This window comes from Magnolia sinica, chromosome 7 (genome assembly GCF_029962835.1).
Source record: "Magnolia sinica isolate HGM2019 chromosome 7, MsV1, whole genome shotgun sequence".
Taxonomy (NCBI): Eukaryota; Viridiplantae; Streptophyta; class Magnoliopsida; order Magnoliales; family Magnoliaceae; genus Magnolia; species Magnolia sinica.
In genome coordinates, this window is record NC_080579.1 from 29,284,034 (window position 1) to 29,308,972 (window position 24,939).

General features: G+C 40.2%; 1 protein-coding gene across 1 annotated transcript; it reads right to left on the reverse strand.

Annotated features, from left to right (window-relative positions):
- Positions 1-13,776: 13,776 nt before the first annotated feature.
- LOC131251258 (2-alkenal reductase (NADP(+)-dependent)-like) lies at positions 13,777-24,860 on the reverse strand. Its single transcript, XM_058251873.1, has 5 exons — positions 24,517-24,860; positions 19,642-19,825; positions 16,549-16,715; positions 15,348-15,430; positions 13,777-14,333 (listed from the first exon to the last, which is right to left on the reverse strand). The coding sequence occupies exons 1-5, from the start codon at positions 24,742-24,744 to the stop codon at positions 13,949-13,951; spliced, it is 1,047 nt and encodes a 348-aa protein (XP_058107856.1). The 5' UTR covers positions 24,745-24,860; the 3' UTR covers positions 13,777-13,948.
- Positions 24,861-24,939: the final 79 nt, after the last annotated feature.

The window sequence follows — 24,939 nt, forward strand, 5'->3', positions numbered from 1 at the left end:
AATACACGTCACAGTGGGCCACATCTCATGGGCCTAATACACATCATGATGGGCCGTACCGCATGGGCCTCGACTACATCAAATGGGCCACACTATATGAGCCCCATAAATATATCAAGGTAGGCCTCACAGATGGGTCACAAGTATATCAAGGTGGGCACCTCGAATGGACCACAAAATACATCAAAGTTGGCTTGACGGATAGGCCACAAAATACATCAAAGTGGACTCAAAAAATGGGCCACAAAATACATCAAGGTGGACCCGAAAAATGGGCCACAAAATACATCAAAGTGGGCCCAACAAATGGGCCACAAAATACATCAAAGTGGGCCCGACAAATGGGCCACAAATACATCAAAGTGGGCCCAACAAATGGGCCAAAAAATACATCAAAGTGTACCCAACAAATGGGCCACAAAATACATCAAAGTGGGCCAAACAAATGGGCCACAAAATACATCAAAGTGGGCCCGACAAATGGGCCACAAAATACATCAAAGTGGGCCCGACAAATGGGCCATAAAATACATCATGGTGGGCCTCAACAACGGGCCACAAATACATTAATATGGGCCATACCCAAATATAAGTAGTGATAATGATTTCCATCATTAAAATTCCCAAGGCCCACAATAACATTTATTTTCCATCCAATCTGATCATAAGGTCACGCTAACCTGATTTTAGAGGAAAAGCGAAATATCATATTGGTCTAAACTTGGTAGCCCAAGGGTTTTAATGGTGGACGTTCAAACCCACTATCTTTTTTTTTGTAACATGGTCCACCTTATCCTAGATTTGTCTCATTTTGATCTCAAGCCTTAAAGTTATCTGTCAAAATGGTTGGACGGTTTGGATGCAACACATGCATAATGGTGGGTCCCGTAGATGGATGGCAAGGGTGAAACAAGTGGGGCCCACATAACTTGGTGAAGTCACATATACCATCTATATAGCTGGTGTGTGGCGCTTTAACCAACCTGCTTCATAAGGTGGGTCCACACGTGTGGCCCACCGTAACATTTATTTTCCACCCAACATTAACAAGGTCATACAGTGCCGGGCCCACTGTAATGTTTATTTTCCACCTAACCCATTGGTAAGGTCACGTAGACCTAGGCCACCGTAATGTTTATTTTCCACCCAACCTGTTGGTATGGTCACATAGAGCTGGGGCCCACCACAATGTTTATTTGCAATCCGACCCATTAATAGGGTTACACAGACCTGGATGAAAAGGAAAAAAAAACAAATTTCATATTAATCCAAAACTTCTGTAGCACCCAAACAGGGTTTCAATGGCTGACATCCAATCCCGCTGTTACCTATGATGTGGGCCGCCTGAGCCACGTATATGGCTGATTTTCAGGGTGGCCCACTACCCTAAGGGGCCCACCCAAATGCACGGTGTTGATGACATGACACACATCACGGTGAGGCCCACGGCAGGGACCCACGTCCCTGCCCGTTCATGTCCAGCATACGATGCCTACGCGTCTTGAGGTCTGCCAGCAGCAGCGCGTGCTGCTACTGCCCTTGTATTTTTATTTTTATTTTTATTTTTTTGAAAACGTGTTTTTCTAAGGTTTTTCATTTGTGGGGCCCGCATCAGGGGAATCCCACCCAACCATTGGTCGCTACGGCTCAAGACAAGCCAAACAAGCCCAATATTCGATCTATTTTAGGGTACAGAAACTTCAGAGTGTATTTTAACGGCCAAAACCACCGTTATCCATGCTATGGCCCATCAGAAAGTCAGATTGGCTCCATTTTTTGGCTCAATGCCTAAAATGAGCTAGGGAACAGAATGGATGGCTTGGATTAGAAACATATATCAAGGTGGGGCTGCATGAGCGGCCCACCCAAAACCCCCTTTTTTGTTGGACGTTAGTACACCCACTGTCAGGTCACACTTCACAGTTGCAAAGTCCAGCGTCCCTGGACGCTGGACGGTTGCTTAAAACATACATTTAAGGTGGGCCCCACCTATGGACATGTTGTCCAGGTGGGCCACCCAAATGGTTGGATGATGTGGGTAATACACACATCAAAGTGAGGTCCATTTGATGAACGGTTTGGACATCTCATAACTCATTAAGTGGGCCACACAATCACATCTTCACACATAAAATAAATGAAAAAGAGAGGGAGAGAGAGAGAGAGAAGCACCCACCTCAAGATCTCCTCTTCCTTCTTCCGCCTATAGCCTCTAGAGCTCCAAGGGGACGTTTTTAACGGTTGAGATGGGCTTTGGATGGTGCGGATGGGAGATAGGAAGGTGGGCCACACCAAACTCTCTCTCATGGAGGTAGCGACGTGAGTTGCTTGGGAGAAATGAGAGGTAAGAGAGATGAGAGAGATGGGAGATGTGATGTAAAGAGAGAGAGAGAGGGATGGGTGAGAGAGTGATGGGTGATGGGGAGAGTTGACTTTTAAGGGTTGTTTTTGTACTTAGGGATGGGATAGATTAATGTGTGTACTTTGACAAGTGAATTGATTGATGTGATGGATTTTCTAGGGATTGAAATGTGCAGCATTTTTTCCTCAAACTGAACGCGGGCCCACATTTTCTGGCCTGGGTACCGGCTTAGTGCGTAATATGTGGCATCGGAACTGCGGTGATGGCGCGGTCAGAATGATATAAGTCTCGGGTTAAGCTGACTTAGACCAATAGGATCCGGCTCAGAATCGCGCGGAGACGCCTTTTACAGATCGCGACTCGCCGAAATTCGACCGGGAGGACCGTAAAGGCATACAGAATGGTATGAGCTAGGATACGGGTCTTACATTGAATGAGGGAGTTTTTGGGTGAAAGAGGGTTGGATTCTCAGCTTGGGGTGGGACGTCCAAGGGAGCTCAAGCAAAGGAGAAAGGAGAGAAATGAGAGAGGGAAAGAGGCAAGGCAGGCTTGTAACTTGGAAGCAATGAGTGATTTCTAGAAAAGGCAAGCAAATGATGGTTTTTTTTTCTAAAAAAGAGAAAAAGGATGGAGTTTCTCTCTTCGTTAGAGAAAAGCAATAAGTGGTTTATGGGATAGATAGGAGATTGCTTAGAAAAAGGCTAATCATAACCTAAAAAAGAGAGGCTATTATGAGAGGCTAGCTACCTATGGCCTATAGCCTAAGCTAGGTAATAATGAAATCTAGGATGATTTCATGCATGGGGATTTGTGCACACCCATGGTGGGCCTAACAAATCATGATCAACGGTCTACAACAAGCACGGCCTACATCTTTTGATGTACAACTCGGATTGTCACACGAGACACGGCGTTGAAACCGCGGTGATGATGCGGCCGCTATGGCGCTAGTTTCGAGTCGATCTGGGTTAGGTTTATATAATGGGACTTAAGGGTCATCGCAAATACAAACTGTAGGTTGCGAATCGCCGAAATTCGACTGGTAAGACTACGGGACTCGACGGAATAAAATAGATACTAAGGTTAAGGGTCTCACATTTTTTTTCCTTAATTCAGGTCTTCATGATCGTACGAACAGATTGGATGGAAAATAAATGTGATGGTGGGCCCTGCGAATTTTAAGGAAAATCATTATCTCCACTGTTATTTGTGGTATAGTCCAGATGATCTTTCGATGTGGTTCATTTTTGGGTAATGTTCTAAAATGATCTCTAAAAATAGATGAATAGTGTAGATGGTGCGGCCCATGTGATGCGGCCACGTGATGTATATAAGGCCCATTGGAGCGGCCCACCTATTGTATATGAGGCCCATTCGTGCATCCCACTTGATATATATGAGGCCCATTATTGCGGCCCACTTGATGTATATGAGGCCCATTGGTGTGGGCCCATTGATGCGGCCCACTTGATGTATATGAGGCCCATTGTGATGTATTTGAGGCTCATGGGTTGAGGCCCAAATTTATGTATATAAGGACCATGAGTGAGGCCCAATGAGATGTATGTGAGTCCTTTATGTGGGGCCAAATGTGATGTATATGAGATCCATTGCAATGTATGATTCCACTATGATGTATGTAATGATGTTTATGGCAGGTCATGCCTTGGGAGCAGTGATGTTTTGACATCCACATTGTAAGAGCAACGATGGTTAAATGTCCTCATTGTAACTCTCCCTAGGGCCCATTGTTGGGCCCATACTTGTTGTGTGTAAGCCGTCTAGGCACATCTTCATTATGAAGATAGTTCATCAACATATAACATGCTTAGTATAACTCCATGATTCATGCCCATACGCATCATATGTATGCTTGATATGAGGAGTGACTGATCATAGCATAATCCATTGGGCAGATTATTTATAGGACTCCTTATGAGACGGAGAGCCTCACATGATCGCATGATACGCATAGGACTGATGCATGTCTAGATGGTATGACTCATGCATCTCGCATTTGTGTGACATGAACACTATACGCCTTACCGACATCAAGGCCGTGGCCTCCACAGGCACATCGTGGATGGCCAGATTGGATACCGAAAATCTTTTCTCTACATGGGGTGTTATAGATGCCCCTGGGTGAAACTCCCTAAACCCTTATGGTACTAGGAGGTCGCTTCAACGTCTAGACCGAGTGGATGCATAAACATTAAGTGTCGATACCAGGAGGTCACGCTTCCCACTGTATCGTGGTCGGTTGGAAAGGGGTGCGGCCTTACCCACCCGAGAGGAGGGGACAAAAGTAAGCTGAGTTTGACCAGCTCGAGGAATGGGTCCGCTATCGACGAGCCGAGCCCGATATTGGCAAGCGGATAGTGACATCTCTTCCACTCACCTTATTACATGCGATGTGGTGACAATCTGGTTTGGAGTGTACTAGACCCCGGTGATTATCCAGAGAGAACTATACTGATATATGATGCTCCATAAATGAGCTGGTTTGATATGTGGATTGGTATGCTTGAGCTGCATCTTGCACATGACATTAGCTATGTAGGCCTTGCATTGCATCGCATGGCCTTGGTGTGGCTGACAGCATTCATGCCTTGCATCTCACAGCCTTGGTACGGCTAATAGTATTCATGGACTCACCAGCATATTCCGCTTTACTCTGATATTGCATACTTGCATTGCTACCTTGCGCACGCACTTTCACCACCCTCTAAGCTTTCTATAAGCTTATGCACGATTGATGCATATAGGTGACGCTAGGTCGTAGCTAAGCAGGAGCAGGAGCGTACCGTAGAGCTTCTGGAGTTGCTATCATTATTATCTTTATATTTCCCTTTAAGCACTTTGTACTTAAAGTTTTGATTATAGTGGATATGTGGTGATATTTTTTGTTGTTGTTGTTTGTGGGTTATGCTTGTGGTTATGCTTCTTGTGAGATAAATGTACGTCAAAAATCCTCCTTGTAGGATCCTAGGATCGAAATCTGGCGTATGGGCGCTGGGAGCTAAGAATAGGGTACTATAGAGGCTACCGATGCCGAATTCGGCGATCAAAAATTTTGTGAGCCCAGTTTCCGAGTTTAGGGCATGACAAGGGATATCATGTACATAGCAATTCAACAGACGTGATACGGAAGGAAGTTTTTATGGTAGAATTCATTCACACGTTCTTGAAACGTGTGACCCACCCATAGCTCGAATATACTTCAAACTTGGGCCCGTGGATCCACACAGCGAGCTAAAGTCGATGAATGGAGCAGATTTTCTGAAAGATTATCACAAGTGGACCACACCTATTTTAAACAACAATGTAGAAAATAAACTTGTCCGTATGCTGCAATGGGGGACACAAAATCGGAAGTGGCAATGAATATTATCCCCACGTTGACTAATGATGTGGCCCACCTAAGCATCAGATTTACCCCATCTCTGGGTTTATGGCACTATTCTAAACAAGATAGACAGAGTGAATCTCTTTAAACATTGCTATGGGCCCCACAACCACTGTGAGTGCACACCAAGTTAGGTACACTTACAGTGTACCAGACCCCAACTTGGATCAAAACGGGTGCTGACCCCGACATCTTCCAAAATAGAGGGATTCCCTCTCTTTCACGTTTCCCGCCTGGTGGGCGTTTAAATGGACTGACTCCGTTTTCATGATCTGTGGCCCATCATCACCACCCATCTGGATGATCCAAACCGTCCATCTGACAGAACGGCCAAATCTGACCAAACCCCGGTCATCTAACATGTTCTTGCACATTTGTGCATGCTCAAATAAAGGGTGCACGTGAGAGCGTGCGGCGAGTTCTTTCCGAAAATAAAAATATCGGTTTGCCTCGCTGGCAATATGAGCAGTCATTACTGCAATCCAAACCCTTCACGAGGACGAATCTCACCGTCCATTTGAATCTCATTTTGTGCTAGGGTTTCATAGCAAAGAGAGAGGCGCAGCTGACCGTTAGGAATGGTTGCCCTGAAATGAATCCAAACCGTTCGATAGCTCCAGACAATTTGATGTGTTGGAATGGAATCACAGGTAACCACCTAGAAGTTTCCTACAACAACAGAAACGGATGCAACTCGTGCGACAAACCAATTTCTCGTGAAAACCGCGTATTGGATAGGAACTTGTGAATCTTTGGGACTTTCATCATGGCAGTCCAAAGCGTGGCCCCCACAAGCTTCTTTGAACTAATCAGGTCCGTCCATGATTGTCAAATTGATGGATAAACCGAGAAATCATAATCTTCCATGATCGATTGCCTCATCTTCTCCTTCCGATCAAGAAACCCATCAACATGGGATGGGCCTTATTGGTTGATCAGACACATCTATTAGTTGGGCCATACGGTCAAAAAACCATACACAACATCTGATCATGGTCATGTAAGTCGGATCTCGAACCATTGAATGCAGCTCTCTCGATTAGAGAAAGCAACCGTAACTAATCCCCCGATTAGTTACTGCCCGAATCTTTTAAGAAAGGGATTAAGAAAGATTATTTAAGGCTGCCCTTTTAGGGCAACCCTTTCCCAAAAAAAAAGAGAGAGAGAAAGAAAGTGAGAAAAGGAAGGGAAGCTGCGCCATTCTTGCTGCACCAACCGACTCAGTGAGTTGGAACGTAGGGCCTGGTTGAGTTCGTTGATGGGCGTATTCCAGCAATAGAAAAGAAAGGAAGAAGATAAACAGAAGGAAAAGGAGAATCAGAAAGAGAAGAAGTGAAAGTGGAGAGAGAAAGAAGAAGAATCGGGGCTGGCTGCTCGTTGCCGCACTCGTGCCTGAGTCAGCCAATTTCTAGGCCGAGTCGGGATGATCTGAAGTCCATTGTTGGACCATTAGAGAAAAATAGAAATGAGAAATGAGAGAGAAGAAGAGAAGTCAGAGAGAGAGAGAGAGAGAGAGAGAGAGAGCGAAGGAGTGTGGTCCCAGTTGCTGCCGAGTCAAGTAAATCCAACACGTTGTGATCAAGTCACGGTCCAGGTCTTTCTGGCCGAAATGAAGAGAAAATAAAAGAGAAGTATGAAAGGAGAGGAAAGGAGAGAAGATCAGAGAAGAGATCCGACAGTTATGTCGTCGGGCTAAGCTTGGACCGAGTTCGGTTCGGTTCGGGTTATGACTCGGTGAGAGTCATGTGCTTAGAACCGAGTTAGGCTTGGGTTTGGCCGAGTTATTACATGAAATCAGTAGAGAGAGAATGAAAGAAGAAAAAGAAAACAATAGGAGAAGTTGGACAAGTTACTGAGTCAACTCGGTTCAATACAAAGTCAGGTCTCTGACTCACTGATGAGTCAAGTCCACACCTTGCTGGAAATTCTTTGTAAAAGAAGATAAGATGGAAAGAGAAAGGAGAAAATGAGAAGAAAGGAAGGAGAGAAACTAGGAAGGATATGCGATGGTGAATTGTGTCGACTCAACCGAGTCAACATACGTGAGTTGCTTTTTATTCTTTTCACAAATTAGATTCTTCATTAAATAGCTATATTTTTAATATCATTTAAAGTTAATAGTTAAGATTATAATTGTGGTTATAAATTTCTATTAGGTTGTATACTAACTACTGTTATTATTATTAATCTTCATCGATTATAACATCTACTACAATTTTCATCCGTTGTGCAATCTAGATTTTAGAATTTCTAAAATGGCTAACCTTAAACATAGGTGGGGGATCAAAACCTGAGGTTAGATCTTAACCATAGATGGCGTGTGGAACTTAGATCTAAACTGTCCAAGTTGGATTTGTGCATTGGAGCATTCATGTTGCAATCACTAAATTTAAGGTGAGGATCACCCTTCAAGCTTTGCTACATCATGATAGTTAACATTGTCTATTTATATTAATTGATTGCTTAATATAGTATTAAGAGGAAATGATAATGAATATTAGTGTCTACATGTATAGTCATTTACAAATGATCGTTGATTGGACTTTAATTCAATTATATGAACATGTTATAGATCCCAACCACCTCTGTTTAGATTAAAATGAATATTTAAATGTCTAAGTCCTATTCAAATTGTACGAGGCTCATTTCATCACTTGCGATTACTTTATGGTGTTTTTGGTGGTCCTAGAGCTAGTGGTCATTTATCCTGATAAGATTAGATAGAATGTTTGTTATGGGATTACTATCTTGTGGATCCTTAGTGCCTTTGTAGCTTTATGGGGATAATCCCATTTTTATTACATCCTTGGAATGAACTATTTGCCCTAGCAGTTTTGATAGATTATTTGCCTACATGGCTTTGACGGACCACTTTCTTACGACCCTACGATGGTAAGTTCCACTTGTAGAACTATAATTGGCCACTAGTTGTGTAGGTTACCTTTAAACACCCTATTTGTTTACCTCATGAGCCAAGGATGGTGGAACGGGACACTATGCCTGAGCTGTCGGCCTATGCTGGGTAACAAACCCCCATGGTGACCTTTGAGCTTTCTTAAAATGATTGTTTGAAATTGGAATAATAATGGTTGGGCTAATCATGCATTTTCATGGCATATGGTCTGTTCCAGGTGACTAGTTCTCCTTGGGCGTACCTTGTGTACTTTTTTGGATAGATAGATCTCCTTAGGCGATTTATATATTATTATGGTCTTTTTCGTGTGGTTAGTTCTCGCTGGGTGTACCTTTGTATACTTTTCCAAGTGACTAGTCCTCATTAGGCAATCTATATATTATTATGGTCTTTCCGGGTGGTTAGTTCTCTCTAGGTGTACCTTTGTGTACTTTTTCGGGTGACTAGTCCTCCTTAGGCGATCTATATATTATTATGGTCTTTTTCAGGTAGTTAGTTCTGCCTGAGTGTACCTTTGTGTACTTTTCCGGGTGACTAGTCCTCCTTGGGTGATGTATATATTATTATAGTCTTTTCCAGGTGGTTAGTTCTCCTTGGGCATACCTTTTGTGTACTTTTCCGGGTGACTAGTCCTACTTGGGCAATCTATATATCATAGTCTTTTCCAGGTAGCTAGTTTTCCTTGGGCGTACCTTTGAGTACTTTTCTGGGTGGCTAGTTCTCCTTGGGCAACTTTTTACTAGCTGAATTTGCATCACCAGGTCTATGAGCATGTGCATGCATTTAAACAAGATCATATTTGTGAAATTTATTTAATGAATGTGTATCTGATGAACCTTATTTGATTTTTATGATAATCATTGTGTAATGTTTGTTATAACATTGTCTTTGTTAACTATGCTTAATTATCTTGATGATACGATAAATCTTGAGGGGTATACCTCACTGCGATAGCCATTGACGCTATCAAACCGTACTCAGTATGCAGGTAACGCAAATGATACGCATGCTGGCATTCATATGGAATAGGAGGAGCCAGATGGTCTTGCGACTCTCTATTCCTGACTTTATTTGTAATAGATTTGTATTATCATGTTTTGTATAATGTTAAGATATTGGTTTGTATAAGTTTTTGAGCAACCACTTAAAGTCCTGGTAACATATATTTGGACTCCCTCTTATACTTAATTGTTTCCATCCCGCTATATTACTAAATCTGATAAAGAAAAAAAATGTACGTGAAATTTGAGTTACAGTTAAAGATTAACACTCGAGTTTTTGGAAAACGAGTAGTATACTCAGGTTTCAAGAACCTGGGTGTTACAACGACTTGCTCATTCATCCTGCTTTTTTGTATTGTGTTACTGTATATAACATTTTGCTCGATGGACATTTACTTTGTATAACATTAGTAGGACCACTAGCATTTATGGACATGACAACATAGCTCTCCATCATTTCTGCATACTCTGATATCGTTATACTTGTCATATCTATTGTGCACGCACACATGTACTCTCTAAGCTTCATAGTAAGTTTACGCATATTATTTACATGCAGGTTATGTTAGACAACAGAAATAGTGAGGCAGGAGCACATGCCTGACCTTTTGGAGTTTTTATATACGTATTGTATTTCCTCTTCCTATACTGTACTCAAATACTTTTATAGTAGATGTATGTAATAATGTTTTAACTTATGATACATTCATGGTTATGTTTCCTTTAAAAAACTTACCCTGAAAATCCTCATTGTGGAATTTCAATTTCGTAACTTGGCGCAAGCCAGGGATCGAAATCGGGGTACCACGGATGTTGTCAACAACGGATCCGGTATAAGGCGAATGGGCACTGGAAACCGGATTTGGGACATGACATCAGCCCCACTCAACCCAGGCTCTAGCACTACTAGAAGTATCAATGGGGTAGGTTAGGGCCGGACCAAGCACTATCTAAGCTTGTTGTGCATTGTTCAACATAAGTCCAAACTCAACCCAAGCCCATGATGGACCAAAATAATCTAGCCCAAGCTCAAGCTAGAATGTTTATATAGGGTCTGACCAAGCCTGGCCCAGCTCGAATGGTGCCATCTAGACTACATTATTGAAATAGTGTACAAGGCAATGATCACCCTCTAAATTGTTTCCCTTAGTATGACCCACCTAAATGACAAATGGGCCTGATTTTTTGGCCTCGAGAATAAATTTTGTTGTGGCATCTAATGGTTGGAGTGGATTCTATATAATCATCAGAGTTGGCCCAGTAAAAATCAAGGGTGGAAGTCTCTCTTCCAATTGTTTTATTTACTGTTACCCACCCAACTCACAGTCAGCCTAATGTTTTGGCTTTGGGCCTAAACTGGGATTAAGCATCAAATAGTCAAAGTGGATTTAGCATACACATCATGGTAGACCCTAATCGTGCTTTTGTTCGGCCAACAAGTATTTTTTATGTCAGATCTACTCCAATCATTAGATATTTAGTCCCATATTAGGCCCAGGAAAAAATCAGGTTGAGTTGTGATTACATTGGGCCATACCAAAGGAAACATTTAGGTGAGAGACATCCACTCTTGATTTTTATAGGGCCCGAAGTGATAATTATAGAAAATCCACTGTAACCATGAGATTCCACAAAAAATTAGGCCCATGTCCAAAAAATCATACCCATCCATGATTCAAGTGGGCTACACTAATGGAAACAAGAAACAGTTTGGAGGGCAAGCGTTGCCTTGTACATTGTTTTCAATCATGCGGTCCACCTAAATCACAAATGGTGATGATCTTTCGGATCTTAGCCTGACATGAGGTGACACACTTGGTTGTCAGGGTGGATTTTATATAAATACTAAGATGGGGCCACCTAAACCACTGACCCATTTGATCGCACAACAGCTAACCTAAGGTAAGCTTTTTAAAATGTTTATGGGAATGTAACCTAAACAAATATTACAAAATTGACCTTTGCAATTCCTGGTGGTATAAGGTAGGTTAATAGGCTTTTTAAACATCTAGTTCAAGCCCAACCCAATTTAAAAAGGCATTTAAATTTTAAGCTCAAGCCCAGCCCTTAGGTCTTATACTCAACCCAAGTCCAGTCGAGGTGGGTCAGGGCCAGAACAATGTGAGTCAACACAGCCCAACCCGTTGCTTAGCCCATGGTCTAGGCTGGGCTGGGCATTGTCGATCCCACGCTTCAAGCCAGCTGCACTTAGCTACTCCTGGGAATAGGTCCATAGGAGTGGCACACAATTCTCTTCCCTCCCATGCTGTGTACCATACTTCTGCGCTCTTTTCTTTTCCACACCAATCCTTATTTACTACATTTTTTTGTTGGTTGGCACATAGAGTAACTTTGCTTTGATAGGACCATCCTAACCACCTAACTTTGGCAAGCGCTTAGGAATTACTTAAAATTTGAGCACATGACATACAAGTAATTCAAATTAAACAGTCCAACAATGCTTCCCATACACGAATCATGAGCCAAAAATTCAATCTTGTCTAATTTTTTGGTTATAAATTAGTGGACATATATTGGGCGGTTAAAAATGAAAAGTTATCCAATGGTCTTGTTTAAAAAACAAGTGTCCGTGAAGTCTTACAAAAGTGTGTTCCATCATTTAGTTGGTTAAATCCGAAGTAACGCATGCCACACATACAATTTCCGAGTACCCGAGTATCAAACGCTACATATGTTGGATTATTTATTAGATAATTCCCCTAGTTTCAAAGCAGTTTGGTTTTAAAAAAGATGAGTTTATCTGATACTCTGGGTGACTAGGACGCTTGATACACGGGCACTTACACAAGGAATAATTTAACTTGGATTAAGCTGAGTTAATCCTTGGGGCTTCTTATCCCTGAGCTACAGTCTCAAAATTAAATTAATTAAATTGGTTGAAGAATCCTATATTTGGATTAACAGACACTCACAGGACCCATGGATATTTTCATTCTTATCCCTTTAGTAAATGCCTGAAAATGCCTAGGTGGTAGACTCACAACACGAGGTCATGGGTTCGAGTACCCACTGTGGTGTGTGTGAGGTGTGACTGCTTGTAAAAAAATGTATAATTTTCTATTGGTGATACACCATAATTTGAATATTTTAATTATTTGTATTCAACCTATGTAATTTCTAAGGGAAGAAGATTGCCACTCGGTGACCGAATCTAACTGAGATTTGATTGAGCAATGTGTCAATCCCAGTGCCGAGGAATTCAATGATAAATCATCAATGCATTGATGAACTTGAGATTAGATAGTGTTGGCAGGGTAAAGAATAGATCTTGTAATTCATCAATATGTAATTTTGGGCCTGTGGACCGCCAGATGGTTACATGCCTATATTAAGAGCCCATGATCGAATGTTTCCTTTGTCACTTCAGTTCTCCACTTATTCGCAGGCGTCCATATGGCATTGAAGGTTGATGCTGCATTTCAAGAGCCCAGAAAAATAATTTATGTTTTTAGTTCTACTTTTAGTAGAAATGCTAAAGACATGAAATGGGGCTCTTTCATGTTGTCCCATGAAGGAGCTCTTTCCTACCCATACTATATCATCCCAAGTGTTTCTTTGCTCTTTTTTAAAAAAGATTTATGATGTGGTTTTCAATTGCATTTTTTCTTTTTGGTCTCTTTTTTGTTTGGTCTAAAAATCAAGATCATCACGGTTATGTACTCTATGATATACAAGCCACCTCATGGAAATGAACACTTAGCAAATGATTGCAACCACCACCACTATTTGTAGATGATTTAAACAATGAAAACATACTTAAAGAACAATGGATAGGATCCTTATCAGGGTGTGATGCTGAGATAAAGGCTTACTTGCGGTAGTAATGAGAACCGTTGAGTCGCATGAGAGAAATGAGAATATGAGACATGGATGGAACCAAATTCAGCGGTAAGGTCTCTTGAAGCTGGGGTTCAAGCATCCACGCCAACAATACATGTGTATGAGAGGAAGAGGTTCAAAAATCTCACATGTGATCAAACCTCAATCTAAGCCAAGATGGAATTTGACGCCCAATCAATGATCCAATTAAGCAGTGCCGCCCACAAAAATGGTTCAATTATGGGGCCCACAATTTCAATCAAGCATTCTTTCATTTGCTCCTTTTGGTTTATAGAAGAAAGCAGAGTCTGTGGCATAGATATTGATACATAAAACATCATTCGAAATAAGACAACTTAGAAGTACCATGCATATGACTAATTTAAGTTCAGTTTCATGTCTTTCTACTTGAATCTGGCTCAGAATCACTCACACTCACGGGAAAGTACAACTACTTGTTTCCCGACATTGCGTCCTGCGAAGAGTCCTATTAAGGCTTCTGGAGCACTCTCGAGTCCTTCGAGCACGTCTTCCATATAAACAATCTTTCCTTCCTTGATATATTTCCGGGTCATCTCAAGAAATTGAGGATACTTGGGGTAGTAATCTATGTAATTGAACCCTAGTATTCGGATGCACTTCTTGACGAGATACATCAAGTTGTGCACACCTTCAGGTTTCTCGAGGTTGTATTGAGAGATCATACCGCACACTGGAATGCGACCATGGTACTTCATGTTCTCTAGAACTGCCTCAAGCATTTTGCCGCCCACATTCTCAAAGTAAATGTCGATGCCCTCAGGAAAATACCTGACAATAAATTCCAAACAGTTGTTTAAACTAGGAAACAGGACACCCATATACCATTTTCTTTGTTTTGAAAATTGAAATTGCCAACCACACAGTGCAGAGCTTTGCTAAGCCCACATTCACATGCAAAGGTCTGGGTAGATGATCTGTCTAAATAATCAAGTTGTCCAATCAACAAGTGGGCATCACACGTAGAATGTGGGATTTTGGCAATTCTTTCTAAAGCAACTTCAACATGTGTGGCCTGCCTATTGGGTGGGCTAACTTGATTTTGAGGCCACATCATTTACATTGTGTGGACCAGCTGATGTGCAGCTTATACGTCAACACATGGATGGTGTGTGTTTAGCTATGAGTAGGGGTGCACATTTAACCGGTAGAACCGTAGAACCGGACTGGAACCGACCAAATGGTCCGGTTTGGTCCGGTTCTAGAGTGCACCGGTTCCGGTTCCGGTTCTAAAAATCAAAGAACCGGTGACATCGGTTCGGTTCTCGGTTTGGGGGTATGTAGAACTGAACTGAACCGTGAACCGATCCGTAGAACCAAACCGTGGATCCGATCCGTAGAATCGAACCGTGGAACCGAACCGATGTATTTTTGCATACCTTATAATTATTTTATCTAGAATAATTATATTCGTAAATGTATTTTTGAACACCTTATACAACATCTAAACCATTCATCAAATGGACCACAACATGGATGGACATGGGCTTGCAATTAGGCTGGATTATAAAAAGCCAAGAACCGTGGAACCGATCCGGAACCGAACCGGTTTTAACGGTTCGGTTCCGGTTCGGTTCTAGGGTGCTAACGGTTCGGTTCCGGTTCCAAATTTCCTAGAACCGTTAGTAACGGTTCGGTTCCGGTTTCACCCCAAAACCGGACCAAACCGAACCGTGTGCACCCCTAGCTATGAGTAAGGGCTTGTGGACAAACAAACAACGATGTTTTAAAGAAAATTAAATCAATGATGTTAGAGATTCTTATATGCTAACACGGATACTTTACCTTTTTAAAGCTGCGGTCAAGTCAGGTTCTTCTTTATAGTTGAAAGCATCATCAAACCCAAACTTACTCTTTAATAGATCAACCTGAACCCACAAAACAAATATTAGCAATTTTTTCGCTACTACATGCCAATGGTAACAGAAACACTATTTTCTAACAGTTTGCATTTTGGGACTACACGTGAACATATTTATATTACTAGGAATTACTTTATCCTCATCCATTGTTCAATAATCCTGACCATTGGTATGTTGGGCCCCAACGCAGATGAACTGTGACCCGGGAACCTCCTCAATAGAACAACCCAACCATTAAAATTGTGGCCTCAACATAGTAGTTGAGAAGAGGAATACAACAAATTGTGGCCTCAACATAATAGTTGAGAAGAGGAATACAACAACACTACCCATAGAACTAAAAAATGACCAGGATTGGTGTTAGGATCTTCCAATCTAAGATATATTTGACGCATGGTCCATCCATGGAGTGTTGCAACTATAGTTCAAAAACCCAAAACTCAACTCGAAAACTTGAATGAGCCTTAAATTGACTCGACTAAGTATTATAAAATGTAACTCAAGAATATGAGCAATATGAATAAATCTTTAAAATTATCTATCACATGTATAAATTTGTCTAAAAAACACAACTATGCATGAGGAATATTGGTAACATGATGCACTTGCAAAGCGTTGATGCTGGTTTGGTTCATGTTGGCTGCCTTCTTTATCACAAAAGTCGCTAACTGGGTAGCTGACTTGGTTAGAGTCACACTGAATCATACTGGGTCACTCGAGTTATCGAGTTGACCTACAAGTCTTGTTGAGTTTAGAGCGAGTCAAGCTCATGAACAAGTTTCTCAGAGACCCCTCTCAAAATCTCATTGACTTGAGTTGATACAGCGAAGTTTTGAGTTGAGTTGGTGAGTTATAGAACTATGGTTGTAATAGATTGATTGTCTAGATCATTGAACCAGGGGCCAACTATTACAAATTGAAAAGTGCAAGCAAGCTGTGTAAAGCCTCTAGTCCAGGATCATATATTCTTCTATGAACTAGTATATTATAAGGTAATGTATGAACCAAGGGCCAATCATACTCTTTTTACTAGATCTTATGCTTCTATGAACTAATATTTTGTAAGGTAATGCATCTTTCACTTAACAAGGTGAAAATAATACTCATCCTAAGTAATGACTTACCTTTTCATTAGAACCAGCACTTCCAACAACGTAGCAGCCCATCAACTTAGCGTATTGTCCGACTAGTTGACCCACGGCACCAGAAGCTGCTGAAACATAGACGGATTCACCTTTCTTAGGACTAGAAAGCTCATGAAATCCACCATAAGCTGTAAGACCAGGCATACCTGCATATAATCAAGCAATGCAGTTATATGGGGTGTTAGACATTTACATCAATAGAAATGAGAATGCTAATCCATGATCTGAAATGAATGTAGCCGCCACTCATATTAGCTAAAGTAGATTTAAATGAACTCCATTTGATGGTTAAACCGACATGCTTCACTTCATAAATGTACTTTTCCCCAAATGGTGGGAGCATATTACCTGTAAACAATATGTGTATGCATATATTATATTTTTTTAGTCCACTTTGTTTTTCTTAAAAAGGATAATAAATCTTTTAATGTGGAAGTTCTGCCTATACCTGTTGTTGTTGAAAAAGATGAATCCAATCTTTTACCTCTATTTATTCTTTTATTCTCATTGTGCCTCAATTGAAAGTCTGCTCACAATGAAAATTGACATATAATGTAGTCAATCATGATGTGTTATTCACCAATTCTTCTTTCAAGTCTATTGATTTAGTGACTTCTCTAGCTTGGCTTGATATTCATATGCCTTAAGAAAATATAAGCGTGTGTGTACTGATCATCCTATCTCCAAATATATTTCCTTTCAATGCTTGTTTCCTACTTTTCTTAAATTTATCATATCCTCGTCTTCTCATTTTATTTTTAAATAATAAAAGGAAACATTGTTAAATAAGGGATGAAAGTAGGCAATGGAAGAAGAATTTTTTTTTTATGATGACAAGGTGTCCTCACCCCTTTAAGGTGAGACTATTCCATATGGATGCATGTAATCACCTGCCAACCATGTGCATCGGGTAATCCAAGGGGAGGAGAATCGAACTTGTGTCTATAGAGAGCAAACCCGCAAATGAAGCCATTCGCCCTTATCATATAATAACACTTAGGAGCTCACTAGCTACCTGCTGCTAAATATGTTGTTGATGGTAGGTAGGTGTACACTATTAAATTTTGCCCTGATGGTATGATTAAATGTTTAAAGGTTCACTCGATTGCTAAGAAATATAATCAGACCCTTAGTGTTGATTGTATTGAAGCATTCTCTCATGTTGGTAAGTTAAATTCCATGTTATTCTTTCTTTAACCATTAATCATAGTTGGTCCCTCTTTTAACTGAATATAAAGGAATATCTTTCTTTATGGTAATTTCATAAAGGCTATTTATATACAAGAATCACCTGAATTTGTTGTTCAAGGAAATTCTAATAAGGTGTGTAAACTAAACAAGACGATTTATGAGCAAAAGCAGTCACCACATGCATCGTTTGATAAATTTAGTAAAGTTGTGTTGAACTATGACTTTGTTCGAAGTCATGTTAATTATTCTATCTATATAAAGAAATATGCATAAAGTCTTATTGTGTTACTGGTATATGTTAATGATATTATTATTACTGGAAGTGATAATGGGGAATCGAGGAGCTTAAGAAGTATTTTTAGAGGCATTTTTTCTTAAAAGATATTGGTCATCTTCAATACTTTTGTGATATAGAAACTACTAGATTAAGGAAAGTAATTAATATATTTCAAGAAAATTATGTTCTGAATTTACTCACGAAGACAACCCTTTTTTGTACTAAGATGGTTGATATCCCAATGGATTAGAATAAAAAATTTATTGATGATCAATGAGACATATTTGAAGACCCATGGAGGTATAATATATTAGATAGGAAATCCATCTGTATAATTATCACCCAGATAGACATAGCTTGTGTTGTGAGTATGTTGAGCCAGTTAATGAGTTCTATAAGGGTAACTTATATGGATGCAGTTGTATGGATTTCGTGGTATCTTAAACAAGCATCAGATCATGGCATATTGTACAAACAGAACAATCATCTTCATATCATGTACTTTGATATATATTGGGCAGGTTCTTTAGTAGATAGGCAGTCTACTACTAGATGTTATATATTTATAAAAGGAAATCGTTTTTTTTCTTTACACACGCACACACCACCACACACTCACACCATAGTGGGATTTCACCACCTATGGATACTCGAACCCTTGACCGGTTGCTGAAACTCCTAAGAGTCTACCACCGGAGCAAGAGCATGAAAGATTAAGAAATAAATGTTATTGCCTGATTAAGGACTTTAGCAAAATATAGAGCAGTGGCTCAATACTATTTGTGAGTTAAGGTATCAATAAATTATGAAAGAAAAATGAGATTTTCAATGAATCTACTATGCATTTATTTTATGATCATCAAGTAACATCCCACGTTGACAATAATCAAGTATCTTATGAGAGAAATAAATATATTTAAGTCGACTATCATTTATAAAGGTCTCTCGTGGTGAAATCTCTATACTATATTATTAGTCACAATCAATCTACATGCATATACTCTAAGCTTGGCATCGACAATATTTACGATGTAACTTGACAGGGGTTGTTAACAAATGTAGAGGTTGGCTCTACAATGTATACTCTGACCTTTGTTTTTAGTTATTCTCTTAATAAAGGGGGGAGGTTGTGGATTTTCAATTCTTAACTCGCTTTCTTCTTCTCTCAACTCTCTTCTCTTTCTCTTTCTTTTCTTCTTTTACTCTTTAATTCATGAAACTGTGGGCCCATAATTAGCCATTCCTCATAAGCTAAGACTGACACATCGTATTCGTAACATAATTTGGAGATGCATGGAAGAAAAAAACATAAATTTTTATGCCATGCCTAACACAATAGAAAGTTAGATTTTTAAATCTTTTTTCCATGTTAGGAAAATGGGCTCCCCAATAACACTGTATATATCGCATGTTAATAAATGAAACTAAGCAAGTAAAGCAGCTCTAATAAGCTAGTGTTTTGATTATGTCCCATGCATTTAATCATCTCTCTTGTATTATTATTATTGAAGAAGAACATTAACTATCAACCAACTTGAATAATAAATTTTCAATCGCTATACATTCTTCATAATGTTCAATCAATTGAAGAAAAAACAACTTACCAAGAATGCCTGTATAGTAGGAAAGAGGTACATCAGTATATTTGATTTTATACAGAGTCCGGATGTGGGGCTCTGATATAAGACTGAATTCTTCCCATCCAGTCAATCCCCAAATCAAGTCATCTTTCTTGAAATCTGGATGTTCTGAATCTAAAACTTTTGATACTCCAAAGCCAATAATGGGCTGAACAATAATGAGAAATTAACAAATGTAAGTTCAAGAGTTAGAAACAGGGAAAAAAGGTTAAAAACTCAAAAATTAAATGGGTTTGATGTGAGTCCAAGTCGGCATGAAACATTGTTAGGTAGTCAGTGAGTTCTTTTGGTTTAAAAAAGTTCATGTTGTAGTAAACTATTTAAAAAAGAAGAAGAAGAAGAAGAAGGAATGACTCATTGACTTCATTTCTGATAGTCAACCTTATTTTTAAACATTATAATTAGGCCAAGAGTTCCAAGCTTTTGAAGAGTTAATAGATCAACCACCTTCACAAGAAAGCGGTTAATGTATTGTTGGAGGACCACGAAACCACACATAGATGAATCAAGTGAAGTAATCCAATTGCACCAAGCAAGCACAATACAAACACACCGATTTTAACATGGAAAACCCTTTCAGGGCACAAAACGATAAATAATCACTATGAAAGCAGAAATTACAAGAGTTTAGAGAAAACCCGATTCGAACATGCTTAGAATCACCCCAAGCTACACCCTTGAAACCCTAGGAACGAATTGAAAAAGCTTTTAGATACCCTAGTCCTGATTTCCACCCATATTTATAGCCATGGGAAGAATCTCAAACCAAATCATAAACAAATTCCACAAATACGCAGATCTACATAAAATCTGCAATACGTTCGATGGGACCTTATATGGGTCTCGATGTCATTGACAGACCGTCGATGGCATCGAACCCCACTTCGATGGCATCAAACTAATACCAAAACTGTCCAGAGACAAAACATGGAAAATCAGATTTTCTCGATTGCACTTCGATGGGTCTCGATGGCATCAAACTTAAGTTTCAATGACATTGAAACTAAGCTCAGTGGCATCGAACATGTACCCAATTAGTCCAGCAACCAACTGGAGAAATTCCAAATTTCTCGATGGGATCGAGCAACCGTTCATTGGCATCGAACAGTACTTGATGGCATCAAATGGTCTATCGATGGCATCGACAAAATAATGGATGATTTTTAATTAAACTTTATATAAAAATGATATAATGCAACTCGCATCATAATATTGTACAACAGAGATGTACTACACAAGCAGATAGTTCTCTTGGTGGCTTTGCTTGAGTTACAAGTTCAGTCTGAGCATCTCCATTGATGGATTTTTTACAACTATATTTTTGTATCAACTATGAAATTCATTTACAAAGTATTTCATGAACACTAGGGACTAAAGGGGATGTTTAGGGGGATGTTTAGATGTTTAGGGGGGATGTTTAGATGCATTGTGTAACACATCAAGATGAGGAGAAAAATACAAAAATCGGCTTGATCAAAAATTCATGCAAACCATACTGAGCGACTTGGAGATTTTAAGAGCAATTTTACGTCGTTCCCATTGGTGTGGCTTATTGGAGTACTTTATTGTGTTGATCTTTTTTATGTACAGTATAAATAAGGTTTCCCACAAGATGGATGGAGTGGATTTACACATACAGCATGGTGTCTCACAATTAGGTGTCTTATTCAACTATGACAAAATTGTTGTTGTAGATGATTCGGGAGTGTGTTTTAAGCTCAATGGTTTAGGATTTAGATTCATTAGTGATCCCTCTAACATCGACATTAGCGCTTGAAAAGTTCCGTGAGGCCCACCATGATGTATGTGTTTTATCCACAGTATCCATTCATTTTCCACCTCATTTTTTGGTAGATCCAAATCTCAGGTGGAAGGAAACAATGGTGAATGAATGTGCACCATTAAAAACATCTTAGGGCAACCTATAATGTTTATTTGCCATCCAACATGTTGATTAGGTCACCACAGACATGGAGGAAGGGAAAACAAAAATATCAGCTTATTCAAAACTTTTGTGGTGCCCAAGAAGTTTTTAATAGTGGGCGTTCAATCACCACTCTTTCCTATGGTGTAGTCCACCTAAGATTTGGATCTACTTCATTTTTGGCTCGTGCCCTAAAATGAGCTAGCAAAATGAATTGACGGTGTGCATAAAACACATGCATCATGGTGTGACATCCATTCCCTCCGTCACCATCTCAGGTTAGTAGATGAGTTTAAAAATAAAAATAAAAATAAAAATAAAAAATAAAAAACAGATAAAAAAGCATTAGATAAGGCTACTATTAAAAACCTTTTTGGACATAAGGAATTTAACACTTACTATTGTAACATTTATGGGACACAAGTTTTAGATCAGGCTAATATTTATACTTTCAGTTTATTACCTTACAAATGATTACATGGCATATGAACATCACGATGAGATACAGGAAAATTTCAATGGTTATCATTTTCATCCCTACCATTTCCTGCACGTTTGGGTTACGTTTCTTCAGCTGATCTAGAGAGAGCAATGGAAGAATTATGGAAAGAGACATGGTATTAGATTTTTATTCTATATAAATATTATTTATTTATTTTATTGGATTTTCTACCAATCATTAGTAATCGTTGATACGGTTCCTGAAGGTATATCATTCCTGCCACTAATTCTAATAAAATAATGAGCCCAAATAAGGATATTCACGTGCAAAAAGGAAGCGGATTGGCTGGTGTACCACACACCAGCTACATAGCTGGTGTATTAACGTCAGTAAGTTTTGTGGGTCCCATCATGAGGTATGTGTTATATCCAAACCGTCCATCCATTTTTCGAACTTGTCGTAGGGCTTGAGACAAAAAATAAGACAGATCTAACGAACAAATGGACCACACTGAAAAAAGCAGTGGGGGATTGAACATCTGCCATTGAAACCCTTTTGGGGTTCACATAAGTTTTGGATCAATATGATATTTGTTTTTCCTCTTCATCTAGGTCTTTGTGACGTTATGAGCAGATTGGATGGAAAATAAACGTTATGGTGGGCCCTACGAAATTTTTAACAGTGAAAATCATTATCTCCACTGCTATTTGTGGTGTGGTCCAGTTGATCTTTGGATGTGATTCGTTTATTGGACAGTACTCTAAAATGATCTCGAAAAATGGACGAACAGTGTGGATATATTAAATAAATCATTGTGGGGCCATGTAAAATGATCTCAAAAAATGGACGAACAGTGTGGATATATTAAATAAATCATTGTGGGGCCATGTAACTTTCATCTCCTTTGAACCTGGCTTTTTTTTTCTTTTTTTTTTTTACACACGCACACACACCCCACACACACACACGCTTACACACGCACACGCACACACACCCACACACGCACGCCGTGGGATTTCACCACTGGTGGGTACTCGAACCCTTGACCCGGTGTCGAAACGCCTTTGAACCCAGCTCGATGAGAGTCGGCGCTCGTCTTCGGACGACACGTACATACACCAGACACGTACCTACATCAGCTATATAGCTTCCGTGCAAAAAAGAGGGAGAATCTTTTCCGCTGGAACATGGGAAAGTGGCGGGCCCCACGACGAACAGTCCACGCCAACGAAAAGATAGATCCAGAGTCCTGACGGAAGGTACACATGCAACCCGTTCCATGAACATACTCACCAAATTTTGGGCAGATCCACTGAGGTGAGTGGGACCCTGAATGTGGTATTTTCCTTGAATGTACACCGTCTAACTATTTTTCCGGCTCATTGTAGGGCATGATCCCAAAAAAGAAGCTGACAGAAATCTTAGGTCGACCACACCATAGGAGACAGTCATGATTGAATCCTAACCATTAAAAACTTCATGGATTCCACCGGAATGCTTATTCACCATCCTCCATGTAGATAAGGTCACAAAGACCCAGACGAAGAGACTACACATATCATCTTGATACAAAGCTTTTGTGGTTGGCAAGATGGTTTTAATGATCAATTACTACTGTTTCCGTACTATAGTCCATCTGATATTCGAATTAGCTTATTTTATTACCATACGCTAAAATGAGCTTTCAACGCTGATGGACGGCATGGATGTAGTCACATAAATCACGGTGGCCCCACAGCCAGGGTCTCACCCACGTCCGTGGATCCAGGCATCGGACGCGGATTGCGTGACGTCTACCCCGCCCATCTCCAGCTGGGAACGGGCAGGAGCTTTGAGTGGCCACTGTGATGTATGGGTCTTATCCATACCGTCCATCCTTTTTTTTCATATCATTTTCGGGTAGAATCCCAAAATTTAGGCATATCCAAGGCTCAAGTGGACCACACCACAGGAAGCGACGGTGATGATGATTCTCACCGTTGAAAATTTTCTAGGGCCCACCATGATGTTTATTTGCCATCCAACCTATTCATAAAGTTACATAGACCTGGATGAACAAAAAACACAAATATCAGCTCCATCCAAAACTTATGTGGTCCCCGACAAGTTTTCAACGGTGAGATTAATTCTCATTGTGTAGTCCACAGCTGTTTGGATCTACCTAAATTTTGGGCTTATATCCTAAAATGATATAAAAATAAAAATAAATAGATGGAGGGTGTGGATAAGAGCCATACATTACGGTGGCCACTCAAAGCTCCTGCCCGTTCCCAGCCGGAGTCAGGCCAGGTAGGACGCATTCCGCGTCCGCGGGGATCCACCAAAGCCGCGCGCCCAAATTTTGGGCAAGGGCCACGATCACGATGGGACCTAATAATGGACGGTCTGGATCTCGCACATGTGACACACAGTCAAAATCCCTAGAACCAAACAAAAAGAAACCAAAATTAAAAATAATGATTAAAAAAATTACCGATCCGGGCACGTAAGTCAATTCAGTCGGAGTGTCGTCCATCTTGTTCATCAGGTTCCGGATCATGGGATCGATAGAAATGTAGAGATTCTTGACGAGAACGGCATTTGATCCTTCGGGCACCTTCAACCGTATAGTTCCAGTGGTCAATATCATATCGGATAGTTTCGGAGCTCCCGTTACGAAATCTCGGAAGATGATCTGCTTGTTGCTAACCACTTCTGCCATTTTTTTCTTCTTCTCCAGGAAATCGGATGCTAGTAAAGAGATTTTTTTGTTTACTACAGCAAAATACCAGGGGCTTCTTCCACTTGTGAGAACCACCTGGCTTTTGGAAGACAGTATGATTGCTGGGAACAAAAGCACAAAATGCGTACCGCGGATTACCTGTTAACCGGGTAACCGGTGAGTGGGTGTTACGTT